Source organism: Dipodomys merriami, unplaced genomic scaffold, assembly GCF_024711535.1.
Source record: "Dipodomys merriami isolate MVZ:Mamm:240054 unplaced genomic scaffold, mDipMer1.0.p SCAF_42, whole genome shotgun sequence".
Lineage (NCBI taxonomy): Eukaryota > Metazoa > Chordata > Mammalia > Rodentia > Heteromyidae > Dipodomys > Dipodomys merriami.
The window spans coordinates 6,619,239-6,640,771 of NW_027205826.1; the positions used below are offsets into that span (position 1 = coordinate 6,619,239).

Here is a 21,533-nt window from a genome sequence, read left to right on the forward strand (position 1 = left end):
TGGCAGTCACTAATGAGAGACAGTCATAGAGCCAATCTATGCAGAATTTACACATGCCTCTAATAATTCCCCATGAGGATACATGAAATAAAGCTGCAAATTACCAGCCAGGATATCAGCCTCGTCCATGAAATGGGTACTGAAGAGAATTACCCGGTCTGATTTTCTCTCTTTCAGGAGATTCCATACACAGTGCCTTGAAACAGGATCCAATCCAGCAGTCGGTTCATCTAACAGCAAAACCTGGACAGTAGAAGAGATTGGGAAATATTCTGTCCCTTTAAGGCAAAATTCTTCTAGCAAGCACTATGATACAACAGTACTGAGGGAGAATCATATCAATACTTATCTTGTAAAAATGTCTTCACATTCATGATTTGCAAATTGCTGGACCTTATGCAATTAGTTTGGTGTGCCCCATGGGATTTTCACTGATCATTTTACTTCAAGTTACCTGTGGATCTCCTAAAATGGCAATTCCCAAAGTCAGTTTTCTTTTTTGTCCACCACTTAAGTTCTCAGCAAGAGAACCTTGGATATTTTCCATCTCTAAGTTCTGTAGAACTTGTTGTACCTACACAAATAAAAAATACAATATTAGTTCCAAACTCAAGATGTTTATTTTTCGTAGTGCTATAGCTCAAGTGGTAGAGCGCTGGCCTTGAGCTGAAGAACTAAGGGACAGTGTCAGGCCCAGAGTTCAAGCCCCACGACTGACAAAAAAAAAAAAAAAGATGTTTATTTTTAAGACACCATCATTTTTATGTCTTTATGAAGAGCCATTTTTGCCTAAACTTTAATTGTGTACAAGTAACAACACAAATAGAGGTAGGGTTTCTAGGTAATGCAGTTCCCATTTTTTATAGTTGTATAACAGCTAACATGCTTGTATACCTCTTTTTCCACTTCATGTGGCAGAATCCCTTTTATTTTAGCAAACAGCCTGAGATTTTCTCTCACAGTAAGAAACCCAAATTGTATGTTGGATTGTGGACAAACTCCAGTGAGCTGGCTTATAGTTTCAAAGTCAGCCACTTCTGAAAGTGTCTGATTATAGATGGTGACAGAGCCTATAAAAACAAGGTAATAAGTTACTATCAAGACAAAGTACAATATTGCACTTAAGATACTTTAAAACATAAATCAATATCTGTAAATTACTAATCTTATTGTAAGTAATACAAAGGTGACTATGTTCTTGATGATCAGAATAATAGCTGATCTAGCAGGAATATCAACTAATAACTGAATAATCATAAAACTATTTATGAGCTATTTAGAACGCATTTTTCTAAATAAATACAATTATATATAAAAACAACTTAAGCTTCTAGAATTTGTTTTACTTTCTAAGCTGATAATAAAACATAAAAATTATACATATTAATGGGATTTACTATAGTATAATAATGGTTTAATACATATAAGTACAATAATCACTACAACATCTCAGGATATATTCATATTGTAACATTTAAGAAAACTCTAGAATAGTTATTGTAAGAAAACAATTGAAGCAAAATGACAGAATGCAAATTAACTCATTTGTCCTTGAGCTTGTCCTTGGATAATTGCCTCTTACCTGATGTTGGTGGCAACAGTCCACTAAGAGTATTTAGCAGTGTGGTTTTCCCAGCTCCACTGTGACCCAGGAGGGCTGTGATCTGACCTTCATATATGTCAAATACGAGGCCTGGCAGTATTTCAAGGAAATGACACTCAGAGCTACACAGTAACTTCATAGATTCTTTCATTTTTATAGCTTCTCATAGCATGAGTGTTTTTGGCTACCAATATTCAAAATTAAATCCATCTTAAAGTTTTTCCTTTCAAAATTATATCTGATATGATATATTCTATAGCTGTATCATAACAAATGATGATCATTAACATATTGATTAACAAACTGTGGTATAAAAGGGAGGTTAGCTATAATAAAGATAACTGTCAGACTAGATCATGTGATGAGTTGAAAATAATGGATCTTTCAAATCCATGTATCTAAATAGTACTCACTTCATGTTAAATTTATTATACTATTAATTGATTAGAAGGAAAAATAATGCGTTGAACTAAAAAGGAGTCATGATACCTGGACTATCTTGGTCTTAATTCCTACCAGTGTGCTACAAAAGAGGCATGCCCCCTAAATCAGACCACCATGTTATATATATATAAAATTTTATCTTATTACCTCTTAAAGCTTCTACCTTTCCATACTTTCCTGTATATTCTTTCTTAAGATTTTTGATTCTGCAAAAAAAAGAGGGAAATATCTTTGAGGAAATGGTGGAGCTGGAGGGAGGCTTGATAAATCCCAACAGGTCTTTGAGAGGCTATGAGATATGGGTATTCTTCTTTGACATGGACAGTAGCTGAAGCTTCTAGGTCATCTCGCTAGAAGCTGCCTCTCTGATCATCATAACTGCAACAGGTTCTGGATGGCGGGTAACTAGCATGTGGGAGCATGTTGCTATGAGGGCTTGGACAGATGGTTAGAGAAGAGGAGAGCTGAAGAGGGAATCAATGGTTATGAGGTGCCTAGCAAGGAGAAAAGAAAGAAATCAGCACACCCTAATAGAAAGATGAGGGTGCCGCAGCCACCTCACTCTGGGTGAAGTCTCCTTTGTGTCACTTACTAGCTCTGTTTCAACTACTGTGTTCTCAACAGTCACTGAATTGTGCCCTTAAGCACTAAAATAAAGATGATAGTGTTATCATGCAGGGCTGATTTACAGAGGAAATAAGATTTAAAATGTAGAATTCAAAATGCTGGAGATATAAGAAAGTTCAAACAAGATAGAAAGGAAGAAGACAAGAGGAAAAAATTAAAATGAAGACTTTTTTTTTTTTTTTTTTTTTTTTTTTTTTTGTTGTCGTGGGGCCTGAACTCTGGGCCTGGGCGCTGTCCCTCAGCTCTTCAGCTCAAGGCTAATGCTCTACCACTTGAGCCATAGCACCACTTCCGGCTTTTTTCTGCTTATGTGGTACTGAGGAATCGAACCCAGGGCCTCATGCATGCAAGGCAAGCACTCTACCACTGAGCCACCTTCCCAGCCTGAAAATGAAGACATTTTTAAAAGAATACATAGAGGGCTGGGAAGATGGCTCAGTGGTAGAGCACTTGCCTTGCATGCCTGAGGCCCTGGGTTCGATTCCTCAGCACCACATAAGCAAAAAGAAAAAAGCCGGAAGTGGCGCTGTGGCTCAAGTGGTAGAGTGTTAGCCTTGAGCTGAAGAGCTGAGGGACAGCGCCCAGGCCCAGAGTTCAGGCCCCATGACTGGACCCAAAAAAAAAAAAAAAAAAAGAATACATAAAAAATATTTCAAGTGAGTTAAAGGCCTAATATAAGCCAGGCCCTGTGTGTTTTAATTGCATCTTGTTCATATATTAACAAAAAAACAAATGTATTAGTCTGCACAATGTGCTATAACAGATGCCATAGACTAGGGAGCTAAATATCAGCCATTTATGTCATGGTTCTGGAGCACAGAAAGCCTCAGATCAAGACACCATCTCATTTGGTGACTGGTGAAGGGTCCCTTCTGACTTGCCTTCAAGGTCACCTTCTTCTGGGTCTTCATCAAGTGGATACCCATCTCTGAGTCTCCACTTATAAATGTACTAATCCCACCATGAAAGCTTTCACATTAATGATTTTCATCCAACCCTAACTTACTTTTCCAAGGCCTCACTTTCAAGTTTGTTTAAGGGTTAGCATTTCTTTGGGGGGGGGTGGTCAGGGGGCCTCAACTCTGGACCTGGGCACTGTCCCTGAGCTCTTCAGCTCAAGGCTAGCACTCTACCACTTGAGCCACAGCACCACTTCCAGCTTTTTCTGCTTATGTGATGCTGAGGAATCGAACCCAGGACCTCATGCATGCAAAGTAAGCACTCTACCACTGAGCCACCTTCCCAGCCCCAGGGGTTAATAGTTCAACATGTAATTTTATATTGAGACAGCTTCTCTAGGAAAGCAAGAGGAAAGGGACAAAGTGAATCACAGAGTAAGGAAATGATGGCATTGTCTATCACCAACAGAGTAGTAAAGGGAGAGCAATGTGTGAAGAAGAAAAACAATGGAAGTACAGTTTTTGTTATCTGAAAGCTGTTGCCAATGGCTATGACATTAGTCAATGCAAATGTTGAGGATGTGAGAGAATGCAGCGCTACTCAGAATGAAGGTAGCCTTTCCTGGGTGCAACAGGCCGGGTCGGTGGGGACAGAGGGTCACAGAGGGTGGTCCGTGTTTTATCTGACAGTTCCCTGCTCTCTGATATCTCTCCAGTATCTTTCCATGTGATGTATTTGTTACCTGATGGCTTCTTTCCCCTGGAACTCTGGAAGCACAGGTTCGAAAGAGTCATCCAATGAAGGATCTGAATCCACTTCATTCTCAAGAAGTACATGCTTAGGTTTTTGGTGTTGAAACCAAAGAGAAGACTTCAAGAAAAACAAGGGAGAGTGATGGCGTCCATACTTGGCTACAAGAGCAGAAAGCAACAAACAGGTTGATCAGCCACCATTTCAAGGGCTACAGTCACCTTCAGTCAGTATGTCCATACTACTCCTCTGCCATGAAACCAGAGCCACATGATCACCTCAAAGAATCACTGTTCCCTACATGTGCTTTGACAAATGCAGAACAACATGGAACAAACAACAGACAAATTACCATCTAGTGTGATATTTCTAATATGATGAGGAGGTAGCATAGTAAAATCAACAACAAGTGGTCACAGTGTAGTAACATATTTCAGGAGGAATTTCCATCTCACATTAAAAACAAGTTTCTCTTCCATTAGAGGATTATTTGAATATGGTAAAAATAGACCTCATGTTATGACACTGGCAGTATTTTATCAATCCCATAAATGACTGGTGAATATGAAAGTTCAGGTTTCCTAAAGATCTTAGAGGAGACAATAAAATTGGGTACAACTCTTCGTGTGCGTGCGTGCGTGCGTGTGTGTGTGTGTGTGTGTGTGTGTGTGTGTGTGTGTGTGCGCGCTGATCCCAAGGCTTGAAACTCAGGGAATAGGCACTGTCCTTAAGCTTTTGTGCTCAAGGCTAGCATGCTACCATTTGAGCCAAAACTCCATTTCCATCTTTTTTTAGTGATTATGGGAGATAAGAGTCTCAAGGACTTTCCTGACAGGGATGGATTGGAACCAGGATTAGCAGATTTTAGCCTCCTGAATAGGTAGGATTACCATGAGCTACAGGCACCCAGCAGGTACAACTTTTTAAATAAATGGTGGCACAAATGTATATTAATAAAGCAGAGGCAAAGGACTTCCTTGCAGTGATTACCATCAGCAGCATTAGAATACCTTCTAGTTCGTTTTCTATTCTATTTTTTTATAAGATTAATGATTAATAACAGAGTCTTGTGGATTTTCTGTCAGAGCTTATCTGAACTATGAGCCTCCCAATTTCATACTTTCACACAGCTTAGTATAACAGGTATGTGCCACTGCACCTAGCTGGGAGCTGAGAAGGAGTGTCATGAACTTTTTTGCCTCAGGCTGTCCTTGAACTACAATTCTCCCGTTCTCAGACTCCCAAATAGCTAGGAGCATGCTCCACACTGGTGTCTAGCTGATTACAAATATTTCTGAGTTTATTTTTATGTAGTTCAAAAGTGGATGCTATGCATTGCTGGTTTCATCGTTTATGAGGGAAGGAAGAAGAACATACATATTTTCAACATGTGTTCATTTTTCCCCAAAAGTCTCATCTAGGGTATAACTTCATACACATTATCTCAAATTTATGTCTAGAATAGAATTTTATTGTAAGAATATATATACACAATATTATTTTCAGATTTTTATTTTCCAAAGTTGTTTCACCTACAGAATTTTTATCACACTATACCTAATTCTATATATTATTATTCTGTTTCCATAACACATCTTAAAACTTTTAATCCTCTTCATTAAAGTGTTTTTGCATTCCATCTGTAAGTCTTTAAGCATAGCTGTTTTAAAATAGTTTTATCATTCTTGGGCAGGCTATGTATTTTCTATTTTTTAAGCCAGAAAAACTTATTTATTAGTACTTGTAGAAATGGAATATTATGAAGTATTAATTTCATGGTTTATGATAGTGGTGTGATTTCCTTTAACATGTTAATGTGATAAATTATCTTCCTATAGTAGAGTCCACTCAGTTATTGTATAGCAAATGCATGAGTCCTGGTTAGAATGGACTTGTTTTGCTCATTTAGATTTTAAAATCATGTGCAAATATGAGATCAGTCTAAGCATTTCTTTTCATTTTTTAATTTTATTTTATTGTAAAGATGCTGTACAGAGGGGTTACATGAGTAAGGTAATGAGTACATTTCTTGTTGAGAATTGTTACCCCCTCCTTTGTTTCTGTCAGTATAAGTCCTCAAAAATAAAGTGGGTTCTTTTATATAACCTAATTTCTCTGTGGGCTCCATACTCCTTTGTCAAGTTAGCAAATGGAGTCATTTTATGATTTTCTTCGCTCAGATTAGACAAGGTTCATACTCCAAGTAGGATGGAAAATATTGTAGCAATAATGATAACCCCCCAAATATCTTACTTAAAGCAAATATCAGATATCAGTTCTTTCAGAAACATGATAAACAGTATTTGAAAGACATTTTCCTTCCCCTCATCTCCCCATCTCTCCTTCTTCCTCTTTGTAACATTTATGAACCAAAAAGTGACAGGGAAACTCCAGAGATGCACCAGAGGAAAACGTTGCTTCCCCTTACGAGAGATCATGATTCAGTATGCAACGACAATAATGTGCAGTCATGGTGGCCACTATCTACCCAGTGAGTTTCATCATATATGAAGAGTCTTAAGATAAACAACAAAAACTGGCATTTATCATGTAACTCTGAGATTATTAACTATATGGGTACCCACAATATCTTTTTTAAAAAAGAAGTTGAATGAGGTATTAAGATAGAGTCAAGTCTTAGAAAGTGATTCTATACACAAAGCTCAGAATGTTGCAAAACTTGTGTTTGCTATGCTGAAAATGCTAGATAATTTATACTTGGTATTATTTTAAACAAATACAGTTAATACAGTTATGTTGAATTCCAATCATGCTACTACTTACAGGGAAGAATTTTGTCAAAATACAATGCCAGTACCAAATAGAGCAAAGCATCCACAACCAACACAAAAAGAATCGCTATTATTAGGTATGAATTGTTTGAATAATCCAAGTGAACATTAGAATTCATGTCATAGTCCAAATGTATAAGCTGGGGAAAAGAAAGAGACACACAAATTATAAAAGGTTAGTTAGTACAGTATTAAGAATTTTACTATCTCATTTCTGCTACAAACTGGATTGCAAAGATGAATAAAACATAATTTGTATCTTTACAGATCTACGGGAATGCTGGATGAATTTATCTGACTACAAACCACAGATGACTTCTGTCTCCTAGGAGGAGGTAATGTTATTCAAAGGAGGTGATAACTGACCTAAACTACTGCAAGACTCATCAGGATCAACATAGAGAGAAAGGGAGGGGTTTCCATTTCACACAGCAAATATGGAGTGGTAAAGTTAATCCAGTAGTTGGGCAGCAGACAGAATGATTTCATACTGAACAAGAAGATATGGTGAGTTGACATGTAAATTTCATTTAGCAGGTTTATGGTTTTAATGTCATCACTAGAACTCCCTTCAGAGTAGAAATTCCATTTCATGTGGAAATGTCCAATTCAAAACTTAAAATCCACTTTTCCCAAACTCTTGGTTTTGTACTACTTGTAATAATACTGAGTTGTATTTCTTGAACCCTCAAATGAGACAAGTATTCACAGCACAATCAATTAGAAGTAGAAGCTGAACTATGTGAATCATCCTGTATTTACTGACAAGTACACTCAGAGAGAAAAACTTCTATCCAATGTGTTTATCTATTTTCACTCTCTGTCTTAAAGGACTGAAATCTCCAAGAAACTGAGCTAAAGACAAATGTGGTTAGACATTTCAGTGATTATTGTAAGTTTTATGAATTAGCAAAGAAATTTATTTAGAATATTTGGTGGCTCCAGTCTTTAATCCTAGCTGCTTAAGAGGCTGAGATCTGAGAATTATGGTTTGAAGCCAGCCCAGGCAGAAAAAGTCTGTGAGATTTTTATCTCCAATTAACCAACAAAAAGCCAGACATAGATGGATGTCTCAAATGGGTAGAGAGCCAGGCTTGAGTGAGAAAGCCAAGTAGGAATGTGAGGACCTGAATTCAAGGCGGAGTATAGGTAATAAACAAACAATGTGACAAGATAATAATAAAAAAGTAAGATATTTATAAAAATAGTAATAATGTAGTTATGTTAACCCTTACCTGTGCCATTCCAGCAGTAAAGGCGAAAGGGCTAAGAACACACAAGGTCCATTCCCAAAAGGCAGGAAGATGTCTGTACAATGTCGTTAATCCCAGACTTCCCCAGAAGACGGTAAGGACAAAGATCGCCAAGCCAGCCAGGAAAGGTTTTCTTATCAAAACACTCATCAGGAAAGCTAAAGATATCTGACGGGAGAAAATATTCAGCTGGCATACCATTCTGAGCCCCACTGGTAACACAATAATGAAGTTCATGTTTCCTCTGATTCAGATCAATGTCTCCCAAAGCTTAGGTGTACTGAGCGCTCTGTCTGTGGTTTGATTGGGAGATGTTGGATCTTTTTATAGGCAGAGTCTACTGAGAGGTCTTCTAGTCTTTGGGGGTTTATCCTTAAAAGGGGTTGGGTTGTTGGACCTCAACTCCTTCCTTCTTCCTGTCATTACTGTATCCTAGCATACAGTGAGCACTTTTGTTTACCACATACTTCTGCTATGCCACACTGCTGGGATACAGGCCCCAAGGCAGTAAGGCTGACCAACTATTTTCACTTATTGCCTTAAAGGGCTGAAACCTTCAAGACACTGAGCTAAAAATACAACTTTTCATTTTCTTTTCCTTTGCTTATTTTTTCTTAAATTTTGTTTGTTGTACTTGAGGTTGAACCCAGGACCTCCTCTGAACCACCCCAAAGCTTCCCATCCACCCCTCCCCACCAACTCATTGGTTTCAGAGATTGGATCTTGCTGACTTGCTTGGGTTGGCCTTGAACATATGATCCTCATGCTTCTACCTCTGGATTATTTAGGATTATTGGCATATGTCACCATGCTGAGCTAAACCTTTCCTTCTTATGACTTGATTATCGCAGATATTATAGCGATAGAAAGTATATTAACATAATCTTATAAAAGTATATTTGGTCAATTTTTAATGAGATATTATCTCATAAAAAACACTCAAACAGACCCCCAAAAAGAAGCTGAAATAGAATCATTAATGTGATTCTATTGGCCATGAGGTGATGGAGGGAGAGAGAGGGAGAGAATTCATCACTTACCAAAGACAGGCCATACAGGAGAAAAAGGATGAAGACAACCATAAAGCCAGTGAGTACGACAATATGGGTGGTTTTTGCAATAATTGTCATCAGAGTGGCCATGAGAAGGACAAAGCCAGCATACATCAAGCCCCAAGAAAGCCTAGCCAAAAACAAGCAAACATGGATCCAAAGTTCTGTTAACTTTGTCATGAATGTAATCATGCATTTGTTCAGCCAACAACTGATGAAGTTGACAACTTATTAAGGGTTTAAAAACTGCAAAAGCTAGGAAATGAGAATATTCACTTGCCCTGAACCTCATATTCCATAAGGAAAAACAAATAATCAGCACGTCAACAGATAAGATAGATTCCTTGTTGTGCAACACAAAAGCAAAAAATTAGGTGATGTAAGAGGAGTCATTGGGAGAGGTTTCTATGAAGAGCTTTTAAGGAAGAACACGATCTAGCAAATAAGGACAACTTCTTCCCATAAAATATCATAGAAACAACACAGGCAAGAAATAGATGATGCAACATGGGATCAGTAGGCCTTCTGTGAGACCATGTAGTTACCATATTTCCTTCTATATCAAGATGCATATTTTTAATTCAAAGAAAAAAAGAGTAGAAGCTCCTATTGTAGAGCAAATCAGCAATCTATTTAACATACTTCTCCATTCAATATACTTATGTACGCAATACCTCTTTATACCTAATACCTCACTATAGTTAATACTTCATTAGAAAACAAAAGTAATAAAACAGTATAAATCAGTAACATGAAAAATAAGTCAACTGATAGATGCCAATGGCTCAGACCTGTAATCTTAACTATGCAGGAGGCTGAGATCTGAAGATCACAATTTGAAGGCAGCTGGGCAGGAAAGTTCCTGGGTCTCTTATCTGCAGTTATCCAGCAAAAAGCTAGAAATGGAACTGTGGCTGAAGTGGTACAGCACTAGCCTTGAGGAAAAGAAAGCCCGGGGGACTGACATATAGACACACACACACACACACACACACACACACACACACACACACACACACACGTAGTCTTCCTACTTGATAGCATGGAATTCTCTTTTAAAGATTATTTAGCATATGTCTAGAACTATTCATGCATCCTCCATTTCTTGTTTAACATTGAGAATGCCATCATAATGTGTAAAAGGCAAATTCACATCAAAAGTCATTGCTTTCTGAACTCTAGGATGGACGTTTTTACCAATACTGGTCTCCAAAACATCACTTGCCTCCACTCAATATAAAATGTGGTTACTATTATTGAAAGCTTGCTTTCCTAGCCTACTCCTAGTGTATCTAAGGTCTATTAACTGTTCTCTCATAGTCAATGTTTAATCTAGCTTGAGTTCTATGTAAAGCATTTAAAATACAATTTCTCCAGTGAGGAGTAGATGTCATCATTATTTTTTAATTAATTTACTTTATTGTTATTATAAAGGTGATGTACAGAGGGATTACAATTACTCAAGTCAGGTAGTGAGTACATTTCCATCCACACAGTGTCTTCTATTCCCTCAGTCTCTCCCAGCTCCTCCCTCCTGTCTCTACCCATGAGTTATTATTGTTCACTCTTATCTGGACACCATTATTCTTGATGCACTACAAAAACAATGAGACTTAAAGGGCTTAAGTAACTCATCCCAGGTGGTCTCTACTAAGTGCTGAGGTGGAGAAGGCCTATGGCTTCTCACCTCCCAGCCTGTGTTCTTACCCCTCTGCTACGCTATGTCCACTAAGGAAAGCTCAATACCCAACAAGCAGGATGTTCTTTTCTCAATGTCATAAAAATGATAGCTCATTCAACAACAAAGTCAAAACTGATCATGGCTTCTAATATAGTCCCTGAAATAGACATTCCATTGTCCATCAGAAACCTCAGCTTCTCCTTACAGGGTGATTATTTTGAATTGTGCTCTGTGTTCGAAGGGCCTGTGGAGTAGTACTCATCTACAGAGCCAGGTTTTCCTCAAGTCAGAGAAATGAAGGAATATCCAGTGAAAGCTCTATCTGTTTCAGCCATTTGTAATGCATTACTTTGTGAATACACCAAGGTAATCTAAATGGGACACTTTCTAGGTCTAGGGATTCTAGCCAGCCAAGTTATTCAGTTCATGTCTGCACCTTGTAAATTAAAAAACAAAAGGTTACTTACCAAAATGCAGACTCTCGGAGTCCCATCATTATCATCAATGACTTCATGTTTTGCCTTTCTTGTGCAACATTGATGGACACATAGTATATGAAGGAAGAGAAAGAAATAATGCACACAAAGATGAAAAAATCTGTGGTAACTCCTCCTTGGGCAATGAAAGGCAGAATCCTCATATTTATGCCAGTGACTGACATCAGCTCCTCCATCACTGAACGATTTGTTGTGATCTACAGAAGAATATCAATAAACTCATCATTAATCTAATTACAACCTCATTAATCTAAACCCCAAGGAAGCATGAACATTTCATATTTAAGTAGATGTACCACAGAGGTTCTCAGGATCTGCTGGTTTGTTCTTAGATTGCCTCAGGTTTTGCAATCCAAGAACAAACAATTCCTTAGGGAATCTCTGCTTGCCATGTTCCCTAGAAATAATTCTGTTCATGTTTTGAGACTAGCTGGAATGACACATCAATAGCTCCATAGTTAAACTGAGTTTGGAATTTGAGCCTTGTATTTATCAGGCAAGGGCTGGCTCTTTCTCATGAGATATATCCCTAGTCCTTTGTTAGTTCAGTTATTCTGCTGATATAGTCTCATATTTTTTTGTCCAATGCCTTATATGGACCATGTCCCTCCTACCCAGACCTACAATCTCCCATGTAGCTTGGATGCCACATACATGCTGCCTATATCTGGCATATTGGCTGAGATGTAGTCTGAATAACTTTTTGCCTTGGCATGACCTGGAGCTACAATCCTCTACCAATTGCTCCCTCCAAAGTGGCTGGGATTATAGGTCTGAGCTACCATGCCTGCTTCAGATATTTCTTATCAGAGGAGCTGCTTCATTGTTTGCTTAGCATACCACTTATAATCTGATAAAAGAACCTAACCGTTTATGGCTGTACATTACTATTTTTATCTCCCTGATTGCTCGGATCTCTTGATAAAAGTACCTGTGTTGTGCTTGTTTTCTGAACCCCAGTACTTCATACAACAGGGTAACATTGAACTTGTGTTGTTTTTCATGCTTAATAAAGTGAATACACGATTTAAAAAATAGGAACATCTATATTTCCATGCATTATTTAGTTTATAATGCAATTAGTCACTTGGTACTCACTTCTATGATAGCAGCATTAATAGCTGCTTGAAGAGGTACAAAGCCTTTCTCCCAGAAGACTGAACTTTCACATGTGATATTTGGGCCCACTACTTGACAATGAGCTTTAAGAAAATAAGAACATGCCCATTATTACGTGGTAGGACAGTTTTGTCTAGAAAAGAAACCATAATTTCTAATGTTCCCAAATGTATTCAATAATACAATATACAGCACATAGTACAATTTCTCAACTGAAGTCTATAAAGCAAACACGAGGGTCTGTTGAAAATTGCTTTGTTAATGTTCTTAATTCCCACAACTTCAGAATATTGTGGTAATTTTTCCTTTGCTTATGCCCCCCAAAAGAACATTAAATTATATTTAAATTTGGGGAATTATTAAGCTACAGTCTCCCCTTGAAGTTTTATTTAGATAAGTCATATAGAATAACCAATATAAATTCTTAATAAAACATATTAAAGACTATCTGTCTTATTACATAAGAATTAATCAATATCTTGTGTTCAGAAATCAATATGTGTTTGTATAATTTCACCTCTTGTGTTTAATATCATTAGACATACATACATACATACATACATACATACATACATACATACATACATACATACATACATACACACACACATGGGTGGATGGATGGATGAATAGATGGATATATTTTTGGGTGGATATATATATGAATATATATATAAACACAAGTGTGGGAAGAAAGAAGGAAGACAGGAAGATGGGAAAATGAAGGAAGAACACATACAGACATAAATGGGTAGGTGGGTGGAAAAAAGTGTAAGAGGGGGTGAGGGTCTTTATTAAACTAGGAGTTACCTGAATGGTCTATATGTTCTTTCCTACTAGGGATTCTATTTCCCCAAGGAAATTTCAGATGATATGAGAACATATCCTTAAAGATGATTTTTACTGGGTCTACAGAAAGATTAAAATCCAACTCATTCATCCTTTGTTCATCAGGCCATCCCAGGATTGATATTCCTGCCATGTAAATAAAATTGTTGAGTAAGATTCCAATGTGGCACAAAGACAGAAAGCCAGCTTCAATTATGATGAAATTATTTATAGTACAGTTATTTCTCCCTAAGATAATCACACTTAGAGGTGAAGGGGCAGTAAGATTTCAAATGTTCTAGATAAAATTGGAAGTTATATAGCAAAAAAAATCCATAAGTTCTTTCCAAATAATTTAACCAATAACTTAAATCATGCTTGACGTGATATCAATACCAGTCGATCCATTTAAATTCATATTCCAATAGACCTATTTAATGGCAAAATTTGTATTATTTTCATTTGGCATCGGTGCCATTATGTCCAAATTTCCAAAGATAGCATACAATTGTCAACTTTATATACTGTTTTCTTTCTTGATCATGGTTCATTCTAAAATATATAATGTATGTATTACAGCCTGGACTATTTAATCCATAGTCCGGATTCTGTTGACTTCATACTCCTGATAAAATCCAACATTTAACTTAGTTCTACAATATATTTTCTGCAAACTTTTAGTCAGATATTGATTGATTGACTTATTGCTAGACTGTAGGTGGTGGTGTTTGTCAGAAGCTCCCATTTCTAGTTGACATTTCTTTTAAGATTCTAGCAGACATTAATGCTGAAGGCCTAGATCTGTGACTTTAATGTAGATTTCAAAATGTTGATGTTTTATTTATATCATTTCTTTTCATTTATAGGTAGAGTACATTTACCTTCATAGTTTTGACTGATTATTTGATTAAGCAATAGCATGGCTCACAGAAGATGAATATAGAGGTCTTTTCCCCTTCACTTGTAAAAGTTCACAGTAAGAACTAATTTGGTATCTTCTAATGCAAAAGAAAAGTAAGTTAAGTTTTTGTCTGTTAGTCTCAATCTCCAGTCATGAAACACTTCACCATATAATAAATACCTTAAAATACTGCTTGTAGTGTTTGGTACTGCATCAAGTTTCTCTCTTGATTTTTATGTATATGAAGAGATTAAAAAGCCATGCTACCATGATCTTCTAATATTTCCAAATCTTCTCAAAAATACATCATTAAATAATCCCAGACTACCTATAACAAGATAATTATCTTTTTGTGTGTGTGCTGGCACTGTAACTAGAACTCAGGGCATTGTCCCTTGACTTTCTGCTCAAGACTGACACTCTATCACTTGAGCCACAGCTCCACTCCTGGCTTCTTTAAGTTAAAGGTAAGAGTCTCACAGACTTTCCTGCTTGGCTGGCTTTGAACCATGATCCTCAGATCTCAGTAGCTAGGATTACAGGAGTGACCCACTGACATTGGGCAATACTCATAATTTTAACATTAAATTTCTTATATAGGACATTAGTTATATAATAGAAAAGCCTCCATGATCATGGAAAGGAATTTACATTAATGATGTGAATAAATGAAGGATTAACATTTACCATTGTATATCAAGGAAATTTTTGTGTGTGTCAATCATGGGGCTTGAACTCTGGGCCTGGGCTCTGTCCCTCAGCTCTTCAGCTCAAGGCTAGTGCTTTATCACTTGAGCCACAGTGCCACTTTCTGTTTTCTGATGGTTTATTGGAGATAAGAGTCTCATGGACTCATGTTCAGGATGGCTTCGAACCGTGATCCTCAGATCTCAGCCTCTTGAGTAGCTAGGACTACAGGTGTGATCCCTGCTCAAGGAGATCTTAAAGTGAGTGTGGTTTTTGGAAATAAAGAAATGAACTTCCAGGAAAGATACCTTTCATAAATGGGGCTGAAGCTACCTTGTTCATTATCTCCTGGGTAGTGTTAGATTCAGGTGAAAAATGAACAGCAAAATCAGAATCATTAAAATTATCTACACGTCCCAGATTCACAGCAGACATATGAGGAGAGTCATTAACTTGATGCAAATTGGAGGAAAACAGGCATGCAAATAGCAGCAGAAGAAATGAGAAAAACCATTCCTAGGAACAAAAAAAGAAAAAGGGAGTTAATAGGTAGTCTACTAAAAGCCATTATAATCACTTCCTGTTGTTACAAAGATTGCTTCTACTAGTCTTCTCTCATGTATATTTTTAAATATCTTGAGTTTTCTTTTGTCCTTCAATATTTGCTTTCTGAAATAGTATTATTCACCAGTACAGAGTTGTGACATCAGTTCCAAGAATCTTAAACTGAAATCCCACAGATTGGGAGAAAATCTTCACTACCCATATGAAAGACAAGGGCCTCATATCTTAGAACTCAAAAAAACTAAATCCCCTCCCCCAAAACAAATCCTCAAAGAAACAACCACCCCATTAATAAGTGGGCTAAAGATTTAAAGAGAGACTTCTCTGAAAAGGAAATAAGAATGGCCAATAGACACAAGAAGAAATGCTCAACTTCTCTAGCTATAAAAGAAATGCAAGTCAAAACAACATTGAGATTCCACCTCACCCCAGTTAGAATGGCTATAATCAAGAAATCAAATAACAACAGATGCTGGAGGGGATGTGGCCAAAAGGGACCCCTATTACGTGGTTGGTGGGAGTGTAAATGTGTTCAACCACTCTGGAAAGTTTTGTCATTCTTAATGGCAGGTCTAGATTGCTTCATGAATAGCCCAAGGGTATCCAGAGATCTGATAAAGGCAGGAGCCATGCAAGTAGATCCTCTTGTTGGAGCAAGGTTGTGTTTCCACCTTCTGCTGCCTGCGTGTGAATGGAAGGAAAGAAGTCCCAAATACAGCTTGTAAAAAGAATATTTAAATTCTTTGTGACTACGACCGAGTTCAGAAATTGGGAATGCAACAGAATTCATTTCAATCTGAGTAATAAAAACCCATGTTACAACTTTCACTATAACCCTAAAACATAGGCCTTTCCAAGAAGAAAACAGAATATTTTCAGCACTGAAAATACTGACATAAATGAGAAAATGAACAAACTGTGTATTAATAAAAGCTAAAAGTTTGGAGTAAACCAATTATTTAGAGAAGGATCTCAATTTTAACATTCATACGGATAATTACCCTTCTTTCATGCAGAGAATGTGGTGGGCTGTATTCACTGAGAAACCAAACAATGAGTATTTGTTGGATAAACACTCACAGATACAATGTTTATGAGCTAAGGTATTGCTTTTTATGAATGATTTTTAAGGTATTTACTTTGTTTTTCAGTATTTATTGAATTTTCTGTATAAAGAATATATGATCATTCTTATGCCCAGAGGGGTACCATTTTCACAGAAGCAAAAGTTCAAAATGTCATTTTCTTTTCTTGCTTTTTTTGAATGCACATAATTTCTTTTAAATTGATGTTTTCTATACCCGAATTGCAATTATTTAGAAGCAGTACAGTTTGTCATTTTTCTTATTCTGATTGACACATAATATTTGATTAACACACAATATTTGCATAAATTTACCAGGCACAGTGAGATTATTTGATTCATGTTCACAGGCTAGTTGGCATACTCAACATCTTATGCTTTTGTTATTTCTTCAATATGAGTACATTCTTTTGATTGCTTTTTCAATTTTGAATACTTTTATCAGTTAATTCTATATTGAAGCTTGCCTCTTGGCCTGTGACTTTATAAAATTCAAATAAGCTTAGATGTTCATTTCTACCTTGGTTGTACAAACATATGATTTCATTTTTGAAGAAGTTTCTGAAGGAGCTCCAGTGGCGCAATCAGTTAGTGCACAGTACTTATAAGAAGTTTCTGAAAATGGATTCTTTAATTTTTTTCTGTGGTAAAACATAATGATTATATATTTTAACTTTGAAAAAAATCAAAGTCCAGGACTTGAAAATTGAATTTTTTGAAATTGTCGTTAATGAAAATCAGGATGTATATGATGCATTGATTAATGACTATAAACATGTACTGCTGAGAAATACATGTTTTACTCTTTTAATGAGAACACAGACTGAACCCTTACCAGCGAGGTCTCTCTTTTCATCCTTCGCTTTCTCAGACAGTTCTTGCAGAGGAGGGCCCAGGTTTGCTGACCCATGCTTAAATGTCTCTTGCTCATTTTGACCTGTTTATTGTAAAAAGAGGAAGAAGATGAAATATACATGGAAGTCTGAAACATTGTGCAATCAAACAGAGAAGAAACATTTTAACAGCTGTTTCCAATTGCATGCTTGAAGAAGAAAGATGCCAAAAGGCAGAGAGAAAGAGAGAGCTGGTGGGGGGGGGAGAAGAAGAGGGAGAGGGCAAGAACAGAAGAAGGAGGAAGGGAGGGAGAGGAAAAGGGAGGAAACAGGAGGAATAGTAGAGAGAAGGAAGAAGGGAAGGCAGGAGAGAGAAGTTGAGGAGAGAGGAAGGTGAGAAAAAGAATAGGGAGGGAGAGAAAGGGAGGGAGAGATTTGTAGAACTCAGTATTGAAAGAAGTTAAAATTAAAATATTTATGAAAGATCCCCTTTGCCTTGTTGAACTGAAACAGTTTAGAGAATTTAATGTTATGGAGAGTTATTGTCCATACTACTTCGCAGTTAACTGTCTATTGGAGGTAAAGGAGCTTTACTTACTGCTAGTCGAGCGTGAACCTACCCAGTTATTTAGATGACTCATTACTGATTTATTGCTATGTGGCAGTACACTCCTGGTTGCTAAAATTCTTTGGTGTGTTCTGAGGGAACCTGGGCACTGATACCCTTCATGGTGTAGTTTATTGTGACATGGGTCTGTAAAACAAATTGGTGGCTACTGAACAAACATTACTATACAAGTTAGGAGCATCGATTGCTACCTGTGATTCACATGAAGAAGTTTTAAAATCACGGTGTCAATTTAAAAAGAGGGCAGAAAAAGAGGAATTATATTATCTGTATGATTTATATAAGTTTACACTATATGCCATATACATTTTCCAACAATATTCTGGAACTAAGGAATCATCATAAAATGCAATTAAGAAGACACTCTTTTGCAGTGGGAAATGGGGAAATCATGTCACAGATTTGAGTATGCTTATAACTGAACTTCTTATGAATCTTTGTGGGTAGAATCTAAAAAATTCTGGAACAAATCTCTCTCTCTCTCTCTCTGTCTCTCTCTGTCTCTCTCTGTCTCTCTCTCTCTCTCTCTCTCTCTCTCTCACACACACACACACACACACACACACTCACACACACTACAAGTCCAACTAGCATCAAATCTCAAGAATTTCTGTGTGTCCATTATAGCTGGACTGGGCAGCTACTCATCCAAGGGCTGTCTTTCCAACTAAGAAATCAGTGCTGTGGTGAGCCCTCGATAACTAAAAGAACTCAGTATATTCCCCCAAGTGATTAATTTCTGTGATTTATTACATTTGCATCTAAGAACAATTATTTAATCTAAGTATCGTCAATGTGGTTATTTATTTCTGGCTGTTAAGCCTATTTTTTTCCACTCCATATCTTGATGTAACTATCAGGAAAGAAAAAAAGCTGGCCAATATAGTAACACAAAAAACATCCAGTTTGTTTCAGTTATTCCACATAGGAAATCATGTTAACTAGAAATAATAAATTGATTATCAAATCCCAGTCTTTTCCCAATATAAGAAACAAGATTAGTAAAGAATTTCTCTTGAAAATATTCTCAATGAGGTTAAAAAAAAAACAATTGAAAACTCAGTAAAGCTTGTGTTCTACACTATTTAAAATTCTTCTGGCAATAAAATGGAAAACAAAGTACCAAAAAAGATAAATAATTAAAATAACTTAGGAAATATTTTCTACTCATAAGAAGAGAGCATAAAGGTACCCTTCTTTTCTGAGAATCTAGCAGCTATTTTTGCAAATATGCTGTAATCAAAAAGTAAAATGGAAAAAAAAACCTATTTCTCCAATTGGTCCTTTAGCCATGCAATATAAAATACACAGACTGATTTGAAAAAAAAAACAAAACAAAACAAAAGGACTCACTAACTAATACAGTGTTCAAACATTTGGCTTTTGCATTGTTAGTCTTGCTTTATATTTCTAAACACAAATAACCACAGTTCTGAAAGTTAACTTACTCTGGAGAAAGTGGAAGCAAAAATCTAGAAAACAGTTCATCCACGGGTCTCTGTGGTGTCCTGAAGAAGAATTCACATTCCACTAGTACATCACGGTTTTAATTTCCTGATTATTAGCAATAGTTCTGTTCTAGACCTGTTTCCGAAGAGGATGATGGATTCAGTTTATACAGACTGCCAAATAGTGACTCCTGGATCGTTCGTTATTTCTCTCTCTCCTGCCAGTTCCTCAGCAGGGAGTTCGTGGTTGCAGATGGTTGGCTGTACATATCCAAACACTAGGAAATCCCAAACCAACAAGAATTTACTCCTTTCTCAACTGTTGTTTTGTTTTGTTTTGCATTTTCTGCACTGATGGGAAAGTTGACCCTTCATGTGATCTTTTAAACCAAGATAAGAGAGAAAAAAACAATTCAGAGATGGCAGAGCAAGAGCAAAGCAGAAAGTTGGGTTGTTTTTTGTTGTTATTGGTTTTGTGTTGTTGTTTTAATGATGGGTAGAAATATACAGCTTGGATTAGAAACTGGCTGAACAACCAGCTGTAAATTTTTAAGGCTTGAATTAGGAGAATGGTAATGAGGGAGTTAACTTCATCTGCAGCTCAGATGCACTGCTATCATGCTAACTACAGCATCTTTCTCTTGGGAAGAGAAATCAGAAAAATATTTGGGCAATGTCATCCCTCTGCAATCCTAAAGCCTACAGGCTTGTTATTTCTACAATAAATTCGAGGAAACAAACTACTTTCTCTGGAGGTATTCTCTGGATTTTTAAAATTTCCTGATTTCCAGTGTTACCAACCAATTTTAACAGGTCACAGCTATCATTCTTGTGTGTGTTCATGATAGTCTTGGGGCTTACAAACAAGGACTGGGTGCTGTCCCTTAGCTTTTTTAACTCAGCACTAGTACTCTATCACTTGAGCCACAGCACCTCTTCTGTTTTAGGGTGGTTAATTGGAGGTAAGAGTCTCAAGGGTGTTCCTGCCCCAGAATCCTCAGATCACACACTCATGGATAATAGGCATGAGACACCAGTGCCTGGGTACACTCTTTTGTAGACATTTCATGTATAGAAGATAAAGTATCACATGAATTGCTTTCCAAGATTCATTCAATCATATATATTTGTTTGCTAATTACATGAAATCTAGAAGTTGTTCAGCAAACAGCTAGTAGAAGTGGACTGAACTAATTTATCCAACAAAAGAACAACAAATGCTCCTGATTGTTTCTACTGTACAACATACAGAATGATCCCAGATAACATTGCTAATATTTTGTGTCTAAGAGAATATAATTTCTGAGATATCTTAATTTTGTATAAGAATTTTGTGTTCTGGCTCTAGTTAACTTCCTGTCCTGAACTCTACTTTTCCTCCAATATGTTGACCTCTTCTGTCATATTTACTATAATGTGTAATTTTGGTGATGTTATCTCAGAGCATTAATTAATCATTAATTTTATTTCCAGTGTTTTCTGATTGAGTCAGATGTGTTTACTTCATTAAATAAGCATTAGAACTTCTTGCCAATTAAAAAACAAACAACAACAACAATAAAACTCCATCCAGCAGCTAGTGGCTTATGCCTGTAATCTTTGCTGCATAAGAAACTGAGATCCAGAATTTACAGTTCAAGGTCAGCCTAGTCAGAAAAATCCATGACACTCCATTTCCAAAATAACCAACAAAAAGCTGGGCTGGCAGTGTGGTTCAAGTGATAGAGCACTAATAGAGCAAACAAGCCAAGAAAAACAAGAGCTATACTGTGAGGTCAAACCCCAATATCACCCACCCACACACATACCCAATAAAGAAAGATCCAAATCTCCAGTACCATC

General features: G+C 36.8%; 1 protein-coding gene across 1 annotated transcript in view; it reads right to left on the reverse strand.

Annotated features, from left to right (window-relative positions):
• The window catches only part of Abca9 (ATP binding cassette subfamily A member 9), a 50,259-nt gene extending 30,410 nt beyond the window's left edge, over positions 1-19,849 (reverse strand). The window contains exons 1-15 of the mRNA XM_069993159.1: positions 19,692-19,849; positions 17,618-17,719; positions 15,443-15,650; positions 13,529-13,693; positions 12,698-12,801; positions 11,570-11,796; positions 9,410-9,551; positions 8,352-8,537; positions 7,109-7,256; positions 4,317-4,485; positions 2,195-2,253; positions 1,583-1,693; positions 895-1,070; positions 455-574; positions 105-243 (exon numbers count right to left, since the gene is read on the reverse strand). Coding sequence (XP_069849260.1) covers positions 105-243; positions 455-574; positions 895-1,070; positions 1,583-1,693; positions 2,195-2,253; positions 4,317-4,485; positions 7,109-7,256; positions 8,352-8,537; positions 9,410-9,551; positions 11,570-11,796; positions 12,698-12,801; positions 13,529-13,693; positions 15,443-15,650; positions 17,618-17,713 — 2,050 coding nt within the window. The 5' untranslated portion in view covers positions 17,714-17,719; positions 19,692-19,849. The remainder of the gene's footprint in view (positions 1-104; positions 244-454; positions 575-894; positions 1,071-1,582; positions 1,694-2,194; positions 2,254-4,316; positions 4,486-7,108; positions 7,257-8,351; positions 8,538-9,409; positions 9,552-11,569; positions 11,797-12,697; positions 12,802-13,528; positions 13,694-15,442; positions 15,651-17,617; positions 17,720-19,691) is intronic.
• Between the last annotated feature and the right edge of the window lie 1,684 nt (positions 19,850-21,533).